This window comes from Lytechinus pictus, chromosome 7, assembly GCF_037042905.1.
Source record: "Lytechinus pictus isolate F3 Inbred chromosome 7, Lp3.0, whole genome shotgun sequence".
NCBI classification, from domain to species: domain Eukaryota; kingdom Metazoa; phylum Echinodermata; class Echinoidea; order Temnopleuroida; family Toxopneustidae; genus Lytechinus; species Lytechinus pictus.
Genome location: NC_087251.1, coordinates 37,444,373 through 37,467,331, shown reverse-complemented (window position 1 = coordinate 37,467,331; position 22,959 = coordinate 37,444,373). Strand labels below are relative to the sequence as shown.

The 22,959-nt window shown below is 36.5% G+C and overlaps 1 protein-coding gene across 2 annotated transcripts in view; it reads left to right on the top strand.

The window, feature by feature from the left end:
- Nucleotides 1-22,959, top strand: part of LOC129264433 (rab3 GTPase-activating protein non-catalytic subunit-like) — a 46,169-nt gene that overhangs the window by 12,453 nt on the left and 10,757 nt on the right. For both annotated transcript variants that reach the window (XM_064102609.1, XM_064102610.1), the window contains exons 3-26: nt 109-235; nt 1,688-1,769; nt 2,623-2,746; nt 3,963-4,164; nt 5,166-5,264; nt 5,479-5,627; nt 6,069-6,148; nt 6,632-6,730; nt 7,886-8,025; nt 8,947-9,172; nt 10,198-10,427; nt 10,982-11,046; nt 12,075-12,398; nt 13,037-13,361; nt 13,766-13,863; nt 15,872-16,159; nt 17,065-17,220; nt 17,758-17,878; nt 18,429-18,605; nt 19,108-19,214; nt 19,857-19,923; nt 20,815-20,921; nt 21,232-21,306; nt 22,194-22,382. In XM_064102609.1, coding sequence (XP_063958679.1) covers nt 109-235; nt 1,688-1,769; nt 2,623-2,746; nt 3,963-4,164; nt 5,166-5,264; nt 5,479-5,627; nt 6,069-6,148; nt 6,632-6,730; nt 7,886-8,025; nt 8,947-9,172; nt 10,198-10,427; nt 10,982-11,046; nt 12,075-12,398; nt 13,037-13,361; nt 13,766-13,863; nt 15,872-16,159; nt 17,065-17,220; nt 17,758-17,878; nt 18,429-18,605; nt 19,108-19,214; nt 19,857-19,923; nt 20,815-20,921; nt 21,232-21,306; nt 22,194-22,382 — 3,657 coding nt within the window. The remainder of the gene's footprint in view (nt 1-108; nt 236-1,687; nt 1,770-2,622; nt 2,747-3,962; nt 4,165-5,165; nt 5,265-5,478; nt 5,628-6,068; nt 6,149-6,631; nt 6,731-7,885; nt 8,026-8,946; nt 9,173-10,197; nt 10,428-10,981; nt 11,047-12,074; nt 12,399-13,036; nt 13,362-13,765; nt 13,864-15,871; nt 16,160-17,064; nt 17,221-17,757; nt 17,879-18,428; nt 18,606-19,107; nt 19,215-19,856; nt 19,924-20,814; nt 20,922-21,231; nt 21,307-22,193; nt 22,383-22,959) is intronic.

Sequence of the window (22,959 nt, the reverse complement as noted above, 5' to 3'; positions counted from 1 at the left end):
GCACAACTCGGTGACATGCAAATGAGTTAATGAGACAGTCAATGATTGTCCCTCACTCTTTCTTTTGTATTTTATTGTTTGAATTGTTGTTTGTGTTGTTGTGTTTAGGAAGGAAGTGAGGTGGAAGCAGGTCCTCCAGATCAAGATGCATGGATGCAGGAATGCTCTATAGCTCTATCACCTACCAGCGAGCTCATGGTCATTGCCTTTGAACAGAAAGCTGTCTTCTTGCAACGTGAGTATCAGAAAAAAATGACATTGGGCCTTGGGGCGACTTCGCTCCCCATAATGGTCAAAAGAGCACTGGAAAATTCCTATTCACTGCAATGTTAAAGGACAAGTCCACCCCAGCAAAATATTGATTTGAATAAATAGAGAAAAATCAAACTAGCATAACGCTGAAAATTTCATCAAAATCGGATGTAAAATGAGAAAGTTATGGCAGCTTAAATTTTTGCTTATTTTACACAAAACAGTGATATGCACAACTCGGTGACATGCAAATGAGTCAGTCGATGATGTCCATCACTTATTTCTTTTGTTTTTTATTGTTTGAATTATGCAGTATTTCATTTTTTACAGATTTGACCACAGGGACCTACTTGACTGAATCATATAGTATTAAACAATGCTAATTCCACATGTTCAGGGAGGAATTAATCACTGTTTCACTTGACAACAAGTAGAAAAATAGAATATTTCATATAATAAAATACAAAAGAAATAGTGAGTGGATGACGTCATCAGTCTCCTCATTTGCATACCAACCAGGATGTGCATATAACTGTTTTGTGAAATTAAGCAAAATTTAAAATGTCATAACTTTCTTATTTTACATCCGATTTTGATGAAATTTTCAGTTTTATGCTTGTTGGATTTTTCTCTTTTTATTCAAATCAATTTTTTATTGGGGTGGACTTGTACTTTAAAGCTTCTCCAATGTTGTAGATCCAGCCAGTCATTGTGGAAAATGTAACGCATTTAAAAGGACTGCAGAAGGGTAAGATGAAAACATGTCACTGTGACCTTGACCTTTTGACCTCAAAATCAATAGGCTTCCTGGGAACCATGCTAGTATCATACACACCCAATTATATGAGCCTAGTTTGAGTTAAACTGAAGTGTTCGCGTTTATAAGGAAAAGTTGACAGACAGACAGACGGACGGACACCGAGCGTGAGATCATAATACGTCCCGACCCATTACCGGGCGAACATATAAAAATGAAAATGAAATGGGGAATTGGGTAAATAAAGCCAAGAGGCCTTTTACAAGCACAGTTCCCACAACATTGATTTGAAAATTACATTGCAAAGAAAGGATAAGGTAGGAAAACAAGCCATATCAAGAGAAACAAAAAATTAGAAATTACGATAATTTACAAGAAAGTATTGACTGTGCATATTTGAGATAAAGAAACTGCTTTAATCTCTTTTTGGCTGTCAGTTACATCTTTGGGGTGGAATTCCAAAGTATAGGGAAATTGTGTCGTACAGATTCTATTGAATTGTTAGCTTTATAGGCCTTTAATGAAACAAATCTTAAATATGGGAATGTGATTAGTCTCTTTGTGATTGAGGTTCCGGGTAAACATTTCATGGATATCAACAGGTAGTTGATTATGAAAAAAAAATAAGCAGTGCTGTAGAGAAATCATACAAAGTTTGTGTCTATTTTCCAAAACCAGAAAAGTGGGATCCAGAGGCGAAGGATGGCGTTGAGAGTAAATATCACATTGTTTTCAAAGGAATGTTGAATCAGGAAGAAGGGTGAGTAGATTGCATAAAATATTAAAGGGGAAGTTTACCCTGATAAAAAGTTTATTGTAAATATAGCAGAAAAAATAATTAAAAAAAATTGCAGAAGGTTTTGAGAAAAATCCATTAAATAATTAAAAAGTTATTGGAATTTTAATTATGTGATTTGTGACGTTATATGCGAGCAGCATTCCTACATACAAACGGTAAAAAATCAATGAAAATGTAATTATCTCACAAAATTGAAAATGACTTTTATTGTACCATCAGTATATCAATAGACAAATCATTTCACACCCTATCATGAAAAGAAAACAAAAGTAAGTCATCAGGAACCATTAAAAAAATGAAAATCATACATTTTATATTACATAACATACGGCGCAGCTGCTCATTTATGACGTCACAAATCCAAAACTTAAAATTCTAATAACTTTCTTAATCTTTCCTAAATTTTCCTCAAACCTTCACCAATATTTTAAATATTTTTTTCCGCTATATTTACAACAAAATCTTCTTCAGGGTGAACTTCCCCTTTGATTATAAGAATTGTGGATAGTTCTATAGCACCTTTGCCATAAGAGAAAAAGCATTTAGAGATGTATCCCCGGCCCGTTTCATAATACTTGTAATGACAAATTTGTAATAACAGTTTCTAGCCACTGAAATCCTTCAACCTGATTGACTGATGGTAAATTTGTTATAGAAATTTATGCCACATTTATTGGAGAGTGCTTATAGATTTCTGATAAAGGAAGCAATTATAATAACAATTATTATTATTAAGATATCATTCTCCTCATCATCATTGTTATTTCTTTCTTCATCTATTCAGGGTTGACATCTTTTATTCTCTTTGTTTCAGGGAGTGCATCACGTGTGCAGTATGTGTCCCTCTTGCCTCACAGAAGAGATCGTCCCATGGTGCTCCGGACTGGACGTGTGTAGTTCTAGGCTTCACCTCGGGCTATGTTAGAATGTACACAGAGGTGAGCGCTCATATTTCAATGCCAGTAATGTCATTCTACTATATTATTTCAATTTCATATTTTACAAAGTTACATTGAGATGTATTTTGTTCTTTCATCTTTGCAATGGGTTCATTCAATTATCATGTGGGGAGCATTTCATAAAACAAATTGTCGGTGATTTTACTCGCTACTTTGCTCTGTGCCAATCAGATGCAATGATTTTAGGAGCTTTTGTGAACAATTCTCCCCAGTTCATTTGGTCTGGAGATTTGTTCAGAAGGAAATAAACGTTGAGTTATGTGTCATTTGTGTTTTAACTATTACAAATTGGGTATATATATATATATATATTTTTTTTTTACTGTTAGACCTTTTACCTGTCACAGTTATTTTGTTATGTTCAAAACCTGTTCAAAATATTTTAAGACTTTATTTCACTGTTTACTCGTAATATATGGAACTATGAACCGTAATAAAAATTTGCCCTAGAGCAGATGAAAGTCCTTGACTGTAGGCGGGTATAGTGCTTTTTGAATCACTGAGATGAGCATGATTATTGATATTTTATTTCAAAATAGGCTTGTTATCCCATTTAAAGAATGATAACAAAGTGTTGAGTCGTGTCTGGTATTTGGCAATGGGTCAGTGGATAATCGATTAGTTTAAAGTGAACAATGCTAGTGAATATTGTATGTAAACAGAACCTGCAAGTCGTGTCACCTGGCCTGTGCAGTGATTTCTTTATTACAGTTAAATGTCGCTGATACGTAAACCAGTCGTGCTTCTTGTAAAAATACAACAGTTAACTTAGTACCTATTGAATTTGGAAAAAAAAGGAAAGGGCCATTTGAGAAAAGTTGCTCTAGACATATGGTGGAACAAATTACATAATGCAGGCATGATATTTTCCCGATTAAAATTGGAATTCCGATTTTGTTGTTGATTTTTTTCTTCACATTTTTTATTTTTAATTTTTTTAATTTTTATTTTTTTACATGAAATCCTTTGCCCAAGAACATTCTCATGCTGTTTTTACTGCTTTTTAAAGTCAAATGATAAAACTATCATGCAGACTCACCTTGAAATTCCATTTCGATTTCTTTACTATGCAAGAGCTTGTAATCCCAAACGGGGCGCCTCGGACTTCGGCGGTGACTTAGCGACCCTTGGCTATTTTTCAGATTTTTTTTCAGAGGGAATATCATATCTGTAATGGCTTCTTTATCCATCTCAGACTGGTTCCCTGCTCCTTTCTCAACTCCTCCATGAAGACCCTGTCCTGAAACTGAAAGGTAGAACGTATGAGATGCCACGCCATGCCGGAGTAGCTGAGCAGCAAGAAGAGCTTACCATTCTCTATCCTACAGCATTGGTGACAGTGGATGGCTTCAGTCTGTTCCAGTCTCTTAGAGCATGTCGGAATCAGCTGGCTAAAGGTAAACAAAGGGAAGTTTTTATAACACGTTCAGGGCTTGTATTAACCCAAGGCGATGAAGGCGAATTGGGTACACACCTAAACTGCCTTGCTGCCCGTGGTAAATGTGAAATATTTCTGGGCCCTGTCTTACAATGAGTTGAAATTGATCCAATAGACCTCAACTATATGGAAATCCATCAATGACATAATTTTTTACAGGAAATTTGCACAAATGTCCTTTGTAACAAAGCGAAACACACCAAGTTTTCAAGAAAACTATGAATTTATGAATATACATCATTTCTAGAAAATTTCTTATACAAACATGCATTTTCAATGTTGACATTGCTGGCTTTCCATATTTGTGAGTGATTGGATCAATCTAACTCTTTGTAAGACAGGGCCCTGGTAGTTTGTTTTGAGCATTGGGGTTGAAAGTCGTCTGCTGAACCTAGCAGATGGAGAAGATCTACGCGTAATTTCCTCATACACCACCACCAACTTCCAAGGACTAAAAAAATTGTGATTTCAAGTTTGATATTGGTGATCTGGAGCTCACAAACAGGCAGTGAACAGGATGAAACACCCCAATGGAATTAACTTTTACAGATAAAAATCATTAGAGCTTACTACATTTAATTGAACAGTATTATCTATTTTGGGAGATTCTTTCAGTGATTTTAGCCTTTGCACTCTGTACTGTGGGATTTTACTGCAATTTATCCCCGATTTCACTTTCACGTTGTAAATTCTTTGGTAAAGTTATGACGATCTCCAGCATAACACGGAGGCGTTAGGTCATGAGCTCTCGATAACACGATTGGTATCTTATTTCTAAACCCACAATAGTGTTGGAGCTTGGTTCAGCAGCCTTTTCATGCTCTCATTCCTCTCAACACCAAAACTGAATACCATACTTGAAATCACCAATTATGAATGAATGAATAAATGATTGAATAAGCAATGAATCAATGAACGAATGAATATTCAGAAATGTCATTCTTCTTGATTATATTGCAGCTGCTGCCAGTGGAAGTGACAACATACAACCACCACCACTTGTCTACAAGAAATGGGGCTTACAGCAACAAGATGCCATAGTGGACCACATTAGCACAGGTATGCCTTAAATATTGTCATGGAAGAGCGAGCTATATATGATGGTACCAACGGATATTCAATGAGGTATTTTAATAAGGTAAAATCGAAATAAATTGTGAATGAATTAATGGATATTAGTAAAGAAGACACTCTATGGACATTACCTTATCCATTTTGATTAATGTTTTATTCTGAATGATAATGTGTGCCCCATATATTGTGTTTTGTGCAGGTGTTGTGACCAGTTGTTCCTTTGACCAGCTCCACGCAGCCTCAACCCTAGGTGGCTATGCTGCATCCATTAAGACCTCTCCCCCGGTCTGTCACAAGTATATCACAACAGGTGCCGGACCTTTCCTAGGATTCTTCTTTGCTCTAGAGGTAGGAACAAAATCATTATGGTGGAATCTGTCTAACAAGGTTGATAGATTATGACCATTAATTATTACCTTGCTGTAGTCCATAACTTATTATTACAAGGGCCTGTTGGATGAAAGTTTATGTGAGAAAAATTCATAAAAATAAAACTTGATATTTAATTTCTTAACTTTCATTATCTGTCAAAGCACAACTGACATGTGTTGGCTGAACATTAGTATGTGCAGTGTGTGTGACATAGCAGAATTGATTTGATTTCTTACAAAAATATGTATGATTATTAACGTGCCAAATCCACTCGGACGAACGCTCACGGTGCAGTTTCAATCAATGCATTACAATCCACCTTTCCCAATCTTTCGGACACAGTTTTGCAGGAGACAGTTTAACTGTATTGTAAGGTTGTTTATTTATATGTGACTGCTTCTTTTTCTACTCCTCCAGGGAAGTGCTCAACCTCTTTTCTCTGATGTGGCATTAGCTGTTGCTAGCAAGCTCAAGTCAGCCATATTCTCTGCTGCAAGGTATGTTCTGAACATTTATCGAATTATTTCATTCCATTTAGAATATCAACCTTATAATGATAATAGTAATAATGATATGCAACATTTATATAGTGCATAAATACAATGCTTCTAAGCGCCGCATATTGCTGTCCCAGCTTTAGCATAGCTACCTGTATTAGGTGCTTGAGAAATCAAGGAATTCCTTTCTACAGGGTCCCCATTACTCCACTTGGATGGAGAGTGGCAAATGAAGATAAATGCCTTGCCAAATTTTGCAAGTGCTAATGCAGGATTTGAACACTGGACCTTATCCTCTTTGGCTGTAACACCTCTACATAATGCTTTAATTCAGTGAACAACAATTAATCTACAATCCTATTTTTTGCTGCGGTGAGGGTGATTTAGCCGTTAAAACTCTGATAATTGATGGGCATAACTTCAAACTTTGTGTAATGTAAGATGACATGGTTTCTTAGGTAATTGTTTTGCTTGCTTATACAGTGGTTGGTTTGGATTTGGTGGAAACAAGCAGAATACAGACACGCAAGCCCCTAGCAAGACGAAACCTAGAATTGAACCTGCAATATCACTTCCAATAAGGTAAGCATGGGCATGATGTCCGAAATTCACAAAGTTTGGTTCTGAATCTGTGGTTTTCAAAGAGTGGCTTACGCATATTTCATGTATTGATTATGTTAATTCACTGTGTACATTGATGAATCGTGTAATGATAAATGCTCACTTTTGCCATAGAAATCATTATTGATGCTTGTTACTAAGGTTATTGTATTAATGATGCAATTGCTTATGTAAATTAATTAACATTAATGTTAATTCATTTACATTCGACTGTTTTGAGTAAATGACTCCTCTGTTAACCAACAGTGGAGTCATTTCCTCAAAACAGTTGTTTTATTAATGCAATAACCTATAAAGTAACTAGCTATCACCCTGATGCAAATGTACACATTCATAGGGGATGCAATTTCAATATAAGTGCTGAATGTAGCATAATCAATGCATGAATTCTACATAAGTCATGGTTTCAAACTACAGATTTCAAAATGACTTATGTGATTCAGGTCATTCAAATGGTTTTAATTATGTGAAATGAAATTATAACTTAACTTCATATAAATATTATCTTTGTCTGTGAAGGTTTGTTTGTGCTGTATGAATTTGAAAATAAGATCACATTTACTGCTTTATTTTAGGTACACAAGCAGCAAATGAAGTTAACTTTAAGAGCAATTTAATACATCACCTTCTGGACCAGGTGGCCATTTCATAAAGTTGTATGTCAGTTAACAGCGACTTTAAGAACGACTGGCCAATCTTTCTTACGCACTATTATAATCACCAATGAACATTTAATGGTGTATCATTTACCACAAGAAAGGATCACCAGTCGTTTGTAAAGTCACACTTAACATAAAACTCTGCACAAAGTTCATGAGAATTACAGAATTCAGTAGTTACGATATTCTGGGGCCTGGTGGTTCCCGGGTGCCGTTTCATAAAGCTGTTCTTACGTTAAGAGCGACTGGTGATCCTTTCTTGTGGTAAATGGTATACTTCTAAATATTCATTGGCAATGGGTTAGCGCGTAAGAAAGGTTCACCAGTTGTTCTTAAAATCGCTCTTAACCTACGAACAGCTTTATGAAACACCCACCAGTATAATCATGAAAATTACATAATTCACCAGTCAGCAGGTTGATAGATATCTCTATCTGTCTCTCTCGTATCCTTGCAGATTTGGATTACCGGATGTCCGTCGCCATGGTGATAGCATTGTATTAGCTCCTGGTATGAGGTTAGCAGTTAGCACTGATAGCTTTGGCAGGGTGTCTCTGATTGATGTCAGCCGAGGAGTAGCAGTACGCATGTGGAAAGGTAAAGTAGTGTTGGGTTTAAAAAAGGTTGGTTTGATAACAATGGCTTTAAATCTGAGCCAAGTTTGCTCTCATCCAATCAAATAGCATTATCTTAATAGGATAGAGCATTGCCATTGATGATATGTTTTCATGAAACAGGGCTCAGGTGTCACTTATTAATGCTATGAGATGCATAGAAGTCAGGATTTGTGGATTGGTTCACATGGTAAATCCAGGATTTCAGAACTTTGGTTTGTAGTGATTTTAGTACATAATCATGTAATAGTCAAATCATTCATACATGTTATTACAGGACATTTAATTTCTTCTAAACAATTGAAAGTATATGTAAATGTGGAAATAAAAATTTTAATGAAAACAGACAAATCTTTAATATCTCTACCTAAAAGTTTGACTCATTTTTTACCTTGGGTGTTTCACAAAGACTGAAATATGACTTATGAAAGAGTCATGCTTAAACGTCAAATCTAATGTGTAACCTCATTTATGAATACACAGTAGTGCGCATCCCCAGATCACGATCTGACCAATGTGGTAATATATTGTATACCCCACACATGCAATTTTGAGCTAATGTTAAATCTTTGTGAAACTATTAATCTTCCTAACTTGGGTATAAATGAGTACTCAGTAGGATAAAATTTGTTGATAGCTTGAGAGCCTACAGACACCCTAGCTAAAGCTAAAGCTAGGGTAATAACATCACGTTAAGTAGGGCCTACTAGTACAACAGTTCTCAGAACTGAATTGGCTACCCTGGATAAATATTATTTGTTTATTATTATCATAATTATTACTAATACTATGATTATTGTTGTTGTTGCTGTTATTATTAGTATTAATATTATTATTATGATAATAATTAGGATAATAATTAAAAGGTAAATTAATCAATAATAGAAACTCCTTGATCTGTCAGGATACCGCGATGCGCAGTGCGGTTGGATCCAGGTCGTAGAGGATATCCACAGAGAGCGTTCCTCAGACCATGGCAGTAAGAAGCCCAGGGTCAGTGCAGGCAGCAAGCATGGACCCAGAGTGGCTCTCTTCCTGGTGATCTACGCACCCAGGAGAGGCATCATAGAGGTATGGAACACGCAGCAGGGTCCACGCGTAGCGGCTTTCAATGTTCCAAAGTCATGCAGGTGAGTGTTCTTACGTCAGGGTTATGGTTTTACAGATTTATAGCAATTAGTTTATGTACGTCTGGGATTAACCTTTAATGTCACCTGGGCCCCGTCTTACAAAGAGTTGCGATTGATCAATCAATCGCATCTATGGACGGCCAGCAACTTCAACATCTATTATGCATGTTTGTTCAAAATGTTTTCTAGCTATGATGTATATTCATGCATTCATTGTTTTCTCCAAAATTCCCCGTGCTTCTCTTTGTTTGCAAATTTCCTGTACAAAAAATTATGACACTGATGGCTTTCCATAGAGTTATGATTGATTGGATCAGTCGTAACTCTTTGTAAGATGGGGCCCAGCTGACATAACTTATGGGACTTGCAATAAACTTACGTTCAATTTGAAATCAAGTGGTGCTCAAGTCTCCATATCAAGCCCAAGTCCTTAGATGAAATTCAAATTTGTAGTTGATTTGCATTCAATTGCAACTCAACTTTTTTGCATAATCCTAATACTCTTTATTTGGGAGCACTTGACTTTACAATTGAACGTAAGTTTCTTGTAAATTATGCAACTTAATGTTGAACGGTGGATTAAAGACACATGCCACAATGTCCGGTTGAGTTGGATTGTCCTTTCAAATGTGATATGGCATCAAGACGCTACAAACCATATTTTGCCTGTTTTTAGTACTATTTAGTATACAAATGCAAAACTGGCTCTCATTTGCAGTATGGAATGAAATGAATGTCTGTGTCATGGCCTAAAGCAATGCATCCAGTTTCATGTGCCTTGATGATCATTTGATTAGAATTCATCAATAGTTAAGTTGTTAAATGTTTTATTAGAATCATTTTCTTTATATGACATATTGGCAGTCCATTTACAATGACAACAAAAATTATTATTTCTTTATAATGTGATTTGTCTGTATAGAGTGTTACACATTGGCATCCATACTTATTTCGCTTGAAAATCATAGTTCACAATTGAATTACAATATGTCTATTTCAATTTAATTCTGTGTTGCTCATTGCAGACTCCTATACCCAGGATACGGAGTGATGGGTCTGAACAGCCTGTCCGTTCAAGATTCCCGGACCAGACCTCACATGCTACAGTGCTGTCTCCTAGAGCCTAGTGGCCTGGTACGGACCTTCAATGTTCCGTTCCATCTTGCTCTGAGTGACAAGAACAGTAAGAGGGCCCATGATCTTCACCTCATCAAGAAGCTATCGAGTCTCCTACATCACCGGAGGTCTCTCAAAGGTCAGTAAAAGACCTTTACTAGTAGTACTGATGTTTTGACTCGGTGGAAAAGTCTCCAGACTTTGAACCACAAGGATCAGGGTTCAATTCCCATTACAGCACTTGTATCCTGAGGCAAGGTGTTAATCTAAATTTGCTACTCTACACCCAAGTGAAGTAAATGGGTACCTGGTTGTAAGGAAATAAATGCTTTACCACCTGATCAGGGTAGTTGTTCTAACGCCAGAATGGTTGTATGCTGCGCTTTAGAAACATTGTATCAAGCACTTTTTAAATGTTACTTATTATAATTTTTGTTGTCATTATTATTATTGCTTATCCTTATTTTAAATGGGCCGATCATCAAATTTTCAAAAAAGTAATCAATTATAAAAAAAAAATTGTAACGTAGTCACACATAACACAGTCACACCAAATATTGGAGCGATGCCCAAATGCTGATTATACAGAGACGTTGGACACGTTACAGCAGGATTGGGGTCAAGTAATCAGATTATCAGACGTATCGTCTTATATGATAGTAAATCACTTCATCTTTTTCTACATTCCCCCAGAACCTATTGTGGAACCGATCAGTAAAATCCTGCAAGACCTGAAACTGACTGCATATAAACAACAGGTAAATGACATCAGAAATACTATTATCACTTATTTATGTGATGGCATATTTTCTTAGAGTAAGATATTTACGTTATTTATGTTAAGGTTGTGTTGACGAGCAAAAATCCTTGGAATGCTTCAGCACAGGTTAAATGACTTGATAATATTACCAAGTAAATTTCAGTTTCTTTAAAAGTAGCAGGAAGGGTTAAGTGCAGATTCATCTACACTCGCTCTGTCTTCTTAACGTTGGTCTCATCCCCATGCTCTAACCAAACGGCAGTTAATTGATAGTAGACCAAATGTGTTTAGCCCATGTAAAGACTATGGCCCATATTCTGAAGTCAGGTTTAACTTAGACCACGGTCTAACTCTGTGCTAAAATTATGGGAAGCCAAAAGTGTCAACATTTTTATTAAGTTGTATGTTTCTTATGTTTACTGTGCTCTTTCCTGATTCATCGATGGTGAAGACAATCATCTATTCATACTTCCTACACAATTATGAATGATTTGAGAGCCAAATGAGGTGAAATATATCTCAACTGATAGTGATTTATGTAACAATTGGCTGTCCATACTTAAACCACAACTTTAAACCAGAGTTTAAGTTAAACCCGACTTCAGAATACGGGCCCATGAGAAGACGACCAACTGCTTGTAGATCAAGTGAATACATACTGTATGATGTACTGTGAGGGCTTAATCCTTCCTTTAATGGACAGTATGCATGTACTCTGCTCTTTAGGTTGTCATTCAAGGGTAATTTTGATGCAATATTTGCTATCGATTGGTTGAGAAGCAGAAGCACTTTAGTGTGGTACGTGTTAGTGAAAAGTTTTTCAGAGATTAAAGCTCTCATGAAACAGTGCCTGGATTTTATGCCAATCTCATCCACCTTTCTTTGGACATTTGACCCAAAATCGTTATCAGGGGTTTAGATAACTTGTATTGTTTATGAACAACTGAAAATCCTTGTGTCTGATAGGCTCAGAGAAAATTTGTCAGTGAAAGTCACTGTCTGTTGGTTTCATGAAACACTCCCCAGGCCCTTGATAAAGCCTTGTCAGCGAAGGGCATGTCCTCAGAAGAACTCTTCCACATCATCAGGGTGCTCATCAACCAGCTCGGCGGCCAGGATCCCAGCTGCATGGACTACGAGAGCCGACGTCTCCTGCAGTACTGCGGGTGCCAGGTCAAGCTCATCGAGGCCTACATCAAGATACAAGGCCTGCAGAGGAAAGCTGGGAAGAGGGAACAAGGAGAGGAGAGGACGGAGGGGGAGGAAGTGGATGGGAGCGAGACAGGAGGAGGGGCAGTAGAGGGGAAAGGAGAAGGTGGTGTTGGCCCAACTCCTAGAATCACAGCAGAGGTAAATAACTATACATTATAATTTGAGAGCAGATCCGTGACGTTATCAATGCTTTTGAATGCCCAACCCCCATTTTCCTCCATTCTTACTTAATTTCTTACAATAAGTGCCTGAGACATGATCATTTGAGAACATTGCAAATTTTCATAAAAACTATATAAACAGAGACAAATAATGGCCCAAGTCATGATTACTATCATAATTATTATGAACATATTTTATGGAATTCCCCATTACATAATTATTTAAATCTGTACTGAAAGTGGAGAAGATATTGGAAGCGAACCTACTGTGATGCGAAGTATTTACATGGCTTATGTATTCCAAAGTAACCTATTTGTTGTTTGATACTGTGTATTGTATATTCAAGCAATTGTGATGATAAAACTTGATTTTAGGAAAGAAATAATTCCTGATATACTGTACATGTAGAGTGTGCTTGTTTCATTGATTTGATAATAGTAATGATAAAGTTACACTTGTACAGTGAGTGCATAGTAAAGAGGGCATTTCTCTCTATGAATTATGATCAATTTGTATTCAGGTGCAGATAAATATAACAGTATATTTAGTATCATTACCTCCTTAATATATTGTGAAGTGTGTTGGTAATACCTGATTATTATATGTTGTTCCAGGATCTTGCTTCAAAATTGAAACAAGATTTGACCTCTTTTGAGTCTCTTCTGGATGACATTACTTCCTACCTGTCCTCTTCTGGCCAAGCGAGGGTGCACTTTGAATCGGACTACAGCATGGATCCTGCTACATTCCTGAGCTGCTTCAGGACCGTGGTGCAAAGAGCGAACAAGGAAGGAAAGGGGGAAGGAACTGTAAAAGAAGATGAAACGGAGGAGAAGCAGGAAGAGAATGCAGAGGAAGAAGTTCCAGCAGCTGCTGAGGAAATCAAGATGAAAGTCGCCTTCAAGGAGAATCTGGCAGAAGAGAAACGTTTGACATTAGGTATATATTGGAATTTTTCCCCATATTTACAAACCATGTTTCAAAATAAACGCCTCTTTTGGTAACAATCTAAACATGAACGAGAACAAAAGCCAGGAAAACAATTATAATGATATAGTGGACAGCTAATAAAACTGTCCACAAGTGCTTATCTGTGTTGAAGGTCTTTGGTGTACATAAACTTTTGGATTTGAATATCTAAAAAAAAAATGTCCACACAATTTAGCATTTTTTTCTTTGCTATATGATTAGCTGAAAAAGATGTATTCTACATGCTGCATTAATGAGCAGCATCATGCTTAGACAAGATCATTCAGTTTGATGAATTTATTGATTTTCATTTGAATACATGAAATTGATGGAGAGTATAAAGAATGAATTGCCTGTACATGTATTCTTTCTAGGTATGTACCTGTTCAAGCCATGTTTAGTAGACAGCTGCTCCTCTCTGGAGCTATGTGAAGTGATCAGAGATGCAGAGATAGGCTCACATGACACCATTGTAAGTATGCATGATGATGATGGTGATGATGATTGTAATGTTGATGGTGATGATGATGATGGTGATGATGTTGATGGTGATGATGATGATAATGCTGACAATACATCTTTTTTCTACTATTCCATCCAAATTCATAGGGCAAATCGTTTTGTGTCCCCATATATAATTTTTTTCCCTCTCAGTCGACATATTACTTATGCCTGCCTGCAGCTTTGACAAATGGACAACAATATGAACAATGTTCAAGTATCACCTAACATTCCAATCATTCATAGAGTCACATGATTTTATTGAAAATACCAGTATTCAACTATTACAGGCCAAAAATTCAAATTCATAGGAAAAGTCATTCTCTGCCTCCTGTATTTTTTTTATCATTAAGGCAAGCAGAAGTCAATAGTTGTCATATTCAATCTTCATCTAATGTATTATATTTTTCAAGTTACACTTTATAAAAACTTTAAAAGTCTGGTCAAGATATGTTTCTCTGTTTGCTCTTGATGTTGTGAATCTCCAAAGCAGCAAATTTATTGAAAGATCACCGAATGACATTTACAGATATTGCAGAGAACAAAGTTCATTTGGTTATCTCCTATTCCTCAAGTAGAACTGATGTTCATTCACAATTTTTTTTTAGGTTGACACTATGAAGAAAGAATAGGAAGAATAGGACTTCTTTGGCTGTAGGGAGCAAACTGTCCAACAATTCCAATCATCTTCCAGACCCAATTTATCATTTCTCCTTTACACATTCAAATCTTGCTTTTAGGTCAACCAAAGGTTTATATTTACTTGGTCTATGAGCAGTTGGCCTCGATCTCATTCTAATATCACATAGGCCTACCCAGTTGGTCTTATTTAATTGGGCTTGTTACAATGTGGCCTGCACTACACTTGGTCTAACACCCACTTAGTATAATTCTCAATTAGTCTAATACCCACTCATACCCAAATGGTCTAAACTCCTCTTCATCTACAAATTAGTTCGCATTTTGGCACATGAAAATTTGGTTCATAAATAGTTCATCTAATCATAAAGGGTAAGTCTTGTTAGACCAAGTGGATATTAGACCTAATTGGTAGCACCTAACTTGAAATAATACAAAATAGTTAATGGACTAAATGGAAATTAGACCACGTGGTTAATATACGAACTGGTTGAAGACGAAGATTAAGACCCTGTCACATCGTTCCGTGCAAGCCTTGCAGATGATTTACGGGCAATCACCTGTAACTCACCTACAACAAGTTTTGAGCATGTTCAAACTTTTTTGGCATGCAAATCAGACTTGTGTGCACTCCCGCGGCAACTGCATGCGAGATATGTGCAAGATACTGTTAATGCGGGCAACCTACAGGCAACCTGCGGCAAAGATACTGCAAGGGGAAGATCGGACACTTCGACGATTTTTTGAAACGCTCCCAAACGCTTGATAAATGCTCATGGGGAAGGACGCCCGCAAGCGTTGAGTAAGTAAACCGTCGCACATCGGCACGCAGCTGTGTATGAAACATATGGGGGAAATGAGAGAGGGGATTTTGGAGAGGGCTCAAGGGTGGCGCATGGGAATAATTCCACCTTGTATTACCCAGAAACCTCTGAAGTATATTCATCTTTGATTTAAGGAAAAAAAAATCTAAAATGTAAAAATTGTCTATTCCTTCACCCCTTCACCATTTCTCTCATATGTTTTGTACACAACCATCTCGCGATATGCAAAGGTAAAAAAAGGTTGTTACTTACTCAACGCTGTAGGGCGCTCTTCCAGAGCGTTTCATTACGCAGTCTATGTACTGCCCGATCTTCCCCTTGTAGTATCTTTGCCTGCAGGTAACCAAAACAGTCACCGGCAAGTCACATTCAAGGCTTGCTTGGAATGATGTGACAGTGCCTTTAGACCACATGGGATGAGACCAAACAGAAAGTGGACAAAGTGGGTGTAGACCAATTGGCAGTTTACCAATTGAAATCTGAATTGCTTTTTATATTTTTGTTGTTCGTATTCAGATGCTTCTTCTCCAAGTCTGGCTTCACAATGAGAATGAATTCCTCAAAGACGCCATCACCACGACGACCAACCTCCACTCCCTGATGACAGAGGTGTCTTCTCCTACCATGCCCTTCTCTCCTCGCCCCCTGGGTGGGATCAACATACCCCCAAGGGAGATGGAGATCATCCATGGGCTGCTCTATGAGACATGCCATGTGGGTGGGGCCGAGGTGGCAGGCATGGTGGTCAGAAGTCTGGTCAGGGATATGGATAGACAGAAAGTGGACCATTCCAAAGGTTTACAGGTTGGTTTTATGATGATACTTGTCCAAAAAGTTGGCCTCTAACTTGTCACTTTGAGAAATATGTTATTTGATTGAATTGATTTTGATAGATTGATAGTATTTATTCCTTTCATCTTAAAAAAACAGAACAAAACAAGATGCATCCAAAGTTAACATACATTATGTAGAAAATTGTAAATTAAAGCAATATCGATCAAAAAGAGTACATATGAATTTAATGTATTTTGGTGTAAGATTATTTGTAAGTGAAGTCCTAATGCTCCTGTGATACTCTTGTTCTATATTAGTTTGATGTTACCGATTCTACCCTTTAGAAACCCCTCGGTGACAAGGAGACTGCATTCTTAACGTATTTCTTCACTGAGAGAAAGAAAGAACATATCATTTTGGAAGTTTTTAAGTACTGCAGGCATTTGAAAAGTTAGCTTGCTCCAAGATATGGCTTGAATTGGCATTATGAGACTTGAATTCCCTTATGTATTGTCATTAGAACTTTCTCAAACTGATGGAGGCCTCTTTGTATTCAATGTTTGATGATGGGTATGTGAACATGCTGGTTTCCAACCACCTACCATTTTAGCTTATTTGCTTGATTTGTTTGACTAGAGTGACTTACAGCAGACGACAGAAATTTCATTCACAATATTCACAGAGTGCATTAGGTCTATTGTACATACACACATACCCAATAGTGATGTGTGCATCTCATTGTACAGTGTACACACCAAACTCTACTTTACAATAAACCAATCCAAAGTTTGTGTGAGTTGATTAGCAGAGTAAATGCAAAACCCCTTGTAAGGTTGCAACCTACAATTAATCTGGCACAGGAGGGATGATGTGCGTGGCGGGCAAAGAGTTATGACTGCTTTCAGGTCACTTCGTGTTCCCTTGACCATTTACAGGACAGTGATGAGATGGACGTAGACGGAGATTATGTGACCACGCCCAGCTCGGATTTGTCACCTGATTGGGTTGATGTGAGCATGTGGGATGTCCTCATTGAACAGCTCCGAGATCTTATGGTGCTTCAGAGACTCCTACAGATCAAGCTTAACAAGGTATGGGAGAGAGAGAAAGAGGGGACAGAAGAGAGGAGAAAACAAAATCAGATTAGCTATTGGGGTCACAAGGTCAAAGGTCACAGAGGTCATTATATACATTGAAATATGTCATTTTTCGTGATAAAGAACCATTCAAGGGATCAGTTTCAAACTTGGCTTATGTATGCATATAGGAGTGACGATTTGTTGAGAATTTGGGGTGGTGAGGTCAAAGGTCTAAGGTCACATAGGTCATTATTTGGAAGTTTGGCTTGTATATTTTTTCGCCGGAAATGTCGGGAGGTATACATTTCAAGTGCGTGCAGACAAGAATCACTGAGGTTGTTTATTAAATAAGAGCTGGTGATAAAATAATCAAAAAGTATATTTTTCTGGTTTCCAAGGCAACATCAAGCCAGCTTGAAAGTGACTCTTCTTGTCTGAAATTTTTGCTCCTCTTTGGTCATGAAGAAGGATTTCTATTCGTAAAATTTATACTTTCTGAGGTATAGAAAATCTTATCTGTTACTTCATTTGTATAATTTTTTTTTCCAGGCGACATCAAGCCAACTTCAAAGTGACTACTCTCGTGGCTGGTCACCAGAGGGCTCCCTTCCACCAGTTGACGTCACTGTGCCTGATATTTCAGTCAAGCATGTTATGGAGGGTGGCAAAGGTAAAACAAAAAAAAATATTCAGTAATTAGATATACAGACTACTTTATGAATAATTTCTATGCATGCGAAAAGTATAGCTGCCAATTATTCCTATTTTGGAAGATGAATTATTATTTTTGACCCCCTGAAATGCATGATTTTCCAAATATTCCTCTTTTTTTTCAAAGAAAAGTCGATGTTAACGTATACAACTTCTGTAAAGATTCCTACTTTTTTACTCTAATCATGCTGATTTATGGTTTAAAAAAATTTGCAGTTATGGAATAGGTGATTTTCAGAAAAAAACCTGATATTCCTGTATTAGGCAGGCCTTAAACACTGATTTGAAGATATCAAAATATGCAATTGTTCTGTTTTCTTAAGAAATATTGTCCTATAACTTTGGTGGCATATTTTCAAAGCTCTATCACCTGATGTTAACCCATTGCAGAATGAATACATTTGCTATAACACACGTTTTCCATAGAATCCAGTCCACATATACGCGGGCTCGGCCTCCAACGGGTTAAACTTGTCTTACTCTAATCTTTTCATCTTGTTTTGTGGCAGGAATCTTTGCGGAGATGGTTGCCCGATGGGTAGCTCACTATCACATTCCACCAGGCTTCCTGTCTAAGCATTCAGTCAGTAGTCATCTGCTAAACCTTAGCAGAGAGTCCAGCCGTGTTGAAGACATGGAGGATGAACAGGATCAGGAGGGAACGGCAGCAATAGAAAAATTACAGGGTATGTCATCAAAATATTTTAATTGTGTGTTGACTTGTCTGAGAAAGCCTGCTCGTTCGTTTCTCTCTATTGACAAGAGAGAGAAGAGAGATAGAGAGAGGGTAGAGAGAGAATGTTGAAGAAATGGATGATTAACAGGGTTGTGAGGGAGTAGCTGCAATAGAAAAACTACAGGGTATGTCATAAAATGTTTTGATTGTGTGTTGACTTGTCTGAGACAGGGAGAGAAAGAGACATAGAGAGACAGAATCCCACTTTATAGTGTAAAACAGTCTACAGGGTATGTCAAAATATTTCATTTATTTGTTCACTAGTCATATAATGTATTAAATTAGTATGTGAACATTTAAAAACCACTGAATTTTGTCTTTGTACACATGAATGCCTGTAATCAAAATCATTTTCCTGTGCAACAGAAAAGAAACAATACTTGATTTTCTTAGAAATTGATAAGCAGTGTTCATAATATGTACACATGATTTTATTCCTTGTTTGATTTCAGAAAGCCTGCACACGTTGTGTGCTCGCTTCCCGCACAGCTTAGATCATGATGTGGTACAGGCTCATTGCACGTGGGAGTATGTGGTACAATGGAACAAAAATCCAGAGGTAAGTAAATAAAAGCATGGCTGAGTCAATAGAGGTATCAGTGAATGTGATAATGATGATCTGAAGATGGTTTTGGTTATGATTAAGATGGTAAATGTAGACAAGGATAATGTTGATGCTTGTTGTTTTGGTGGCGTTTGCCAAAATAGTTATGAGGGTCAAGATGATATCAGAGGGTTGATCATGATTGTGATGGTAATGATGATGTGGATGATGATGGCGATGATGAAAATGATATGACAATGATGATGATTATGATGATGAGGATGGTGATGTAGTTATGAGGAGGATAATGATGATGATGATGATCATCGTCATGATGGTTATTTTAATATTGATGATGATGATTGTGATGATGATGATGATGAAGATAAAGATTATAATAATTATAATAATGATGATGATATTGATAATGATGATGGTAAGGATAATGATGATGGTAATGGTAATGATGATGATGGTGATGGTGGTTAAAATAATGATGATTAACCCAAGCATTTCTCATGAATTCAAAATAGCTTTATCAACCTCTTGAAATTATAACAGCTTTCAAAAGTAAATCATAATCTAAAATGATAAAATGGAATTTCTGGGTGTTACAAATATAATGACTATATTCTCATTTCATTTATGTATTAACAGATAACTGGATTCCTGGGATGTGCACTGCATCATTTAAGATCAATTAGAAATCCAGTCCTTCAACATGGTGAGTGATATTTTTCTCTCTTTTAAGCTACCAAAATCTTTGCATCTGATTGGCTCAGAACAAATTTGTCAGTTAAAATTACTATTTGATTCATGAAACACTCCCCTGGTTCTCCTTTTATGTTGAACATAGATCTTGATTGTGAATTAGCTGATCATTCAGAGGGGTTGAATTATTGCTTTAGTGACCCAAATATGGAATAATATGTGCACAGCTCTTTTTAACCGATAGGAAAGGGTGCTGTGTGAAATTTAATAATAAGATAACATATATAAAAGGAAAGATGTTTTTCTATTGTTGTCCAATAATTAAAAAATATATATTAGAAACATCCATATTTGACCTTTTTTGGATGTAGTTTTACCATTTTTTTTTTGAGAAATAAAATAACATTTTACTATCATCTTTATAATGTTATACATTGGATGAAATGATAATATAATGATAATATATGATAACAATATCATATTCCATTGGATTGGAATACTGGGATTCATGTCTTGCAGATAATTAGGCAAAGTTTTTGTATATGAAGTGTATACTTAGTGCTGATATGCCAACTGTATTTTTTCCTTTCTTCTTATGAAAAAACTGCAGGTTTTATGAAAAATACTTATTTTTTTCAAAATCATAAAATTTGCATGTCTGTTGGAGAAATTTGAAAAAAATAATTTTTACACCAATAATATTTTGTTTGCATCCCTCAAAATGGCAATTCTTTTTGTAGAAGGTTGGCATCGTGCATTGTTTGTTATCTGATGTTAACCCTCTACACCATGATATATCCATGCCCATGCACGCGACCCAAAATCTCCCATTTGGTATTTCTTGTATATTCATTGAGACTTCCCAATGTTTGACCTATGACCTTTCTCTGACTTGAATACCTAGGTGTATCTAGTATGATGTGGCATACTTTCATGGTCAAGAAAGTTTCTGCAATGGCATTCCTCATGGACAAAGTAGGGAAAGCCCCCAAAGACAGACTGTGTAGAAGGGTGAGTTATTCTTCTTAAATCTAGTCAAGAATGTTGCCAATTTGAGGATTAGTCAGAATAATATCAGAGACTGATTTATTTTTATCAGACATACATTTTTTTTTTCAATTTTAAGGAATATTTGTGTAGAACAATAAAGAGATATCAATATTTATAGTATATTTGTACCTATTAACAATATCTTTGTACCTTCACATCTATTTTTTGATTTTTCCTGGGAATTGATATTGAATTAATTTCTTTATTAATATGGATATGAAATTAACTAATTTTGTAAACAGGAATCGTCCAAATTGTTGTGTTTTTACAGGATGTTGGCCTGAGTGAGACAGCAATAGCTAAATACCTTGGTTTTGCTGCAGATCTTCTTGACTGTATATATCAGGTAGGATATTCACTACAGATTTTTATGTGGACTGCTTGATTTCAGCCATCATTGAAAATAAATTAGCTAAAAATTGATGGACGATGAATTACAATGCATACCTTATTCAAGCAAATTTCTGTATATAGAGGTCCAGTGCTTAAAAAAAATGATTAAAAGAATTAAAGAAACATGACACAATCAAGTTAATGTCATTGATGAGTGGAAATATATAGATTGAAAATGTGAGATATTGTCTTTGAATGTTTGATGTAAAATTACTATGTGACATGTAATAATAACATCTCGCTTTTATATACATGTACACGGCTTTCAATACATCATTACCATGTCTGAAGTAAAGTGCCGTACAGATGGAACATAATTGAACATAATGGACGTTTTAAAGATTTAAGTATGACTTGCAATCATATATGGACGCCAATGTGCGGATGTTATATAACTTGTAGACTCATTGATGAATACTCATCAGCATGCAACTGGGATTTTAAGTATGATTTCTAATCACACTTGAAGTCAGTGGTGTCAAGATTCATAGGGAGTTGATTATTTGCTGACCCCATGTTTGATGAAAAAGCTAAGGAAATACTTGTAACAGAGATATCTATGGGGGAAAGCAAACTCGGTGTACCAGCGAGAAATTCTTCGGCCAAGCCTTATTATCAGTCTCTTGCAACATTCAGACCAGGGAAAATGAGATGAAATCTTTATTCATTTTCTAGTGCATTTCATAGCGTCTACTCGTCGTAAATCTCGATCTACCATGGTTTGACTGTGTGTGATTTATATCCAAATGGTGTCAAATTCCCTTGTGAAAACAGGCACCAGTCCCTCTTTAAGCGTTGTGAAACACCACCCAGTTGAGAATATGTATTTTCCATTCTCAGGTTGAGCCGGAATCCTCACTGACTCCCATCTTTGATGTAGAAGACCTGTGGCAGCATATTCAAGGCCCCGCCCCCTTGGTAGAGCTTGCTGTCAATCAAACCCTTCCTAATCACTCATTGGTCGATGTCCACAAGCAGTTGTGCATCATCATGCATGCTGTCATGACGTTCAGTATGAAATCAGTGAAGGTATGTATAGGTTCTCATTGGTTGTAGCTAGTCTGGGAAGTTTGTCATGAAGTGGTTTGTCATTGATTTTCACTGACAGCTGTTATAAGCTACTCAAATACTTGCATCTGATTGGCTGACAGCAGATTTATGAGGGAAATCAATGACAAGATGTTATATGATATCATCCCTTATAGTCAGTGTGTAGCCACATTTAGATTCAGTTTTGATCTTAGATGATAATAGCTGGATGTGTATTTTTGTCTTTCCAGAGAATACAGTGATATAATGACAGAATCTAAATCTTAGTAACTGTCAACTTAGAACAACCACATCCCATCGTTTATGTATAAAGTTCAGGAGAACATGAGAACATTTCATCTGTCATTTTCAATTAAACTTGTTGAATGTGTCAGCATTTATTACAAGACATTTTGATGTACTTTGGAGTCCAGGTTAAAATGTTCACTTATATTGATACACGTGCAGTGCATATATTTTGCCATCATTCAATGTGAATATTGCATGTGAATGTTTTGTTAAATTGTAATGGAAAACATTCACAGTTGAAGGTGAATATTAGCCTCACATTTCATGT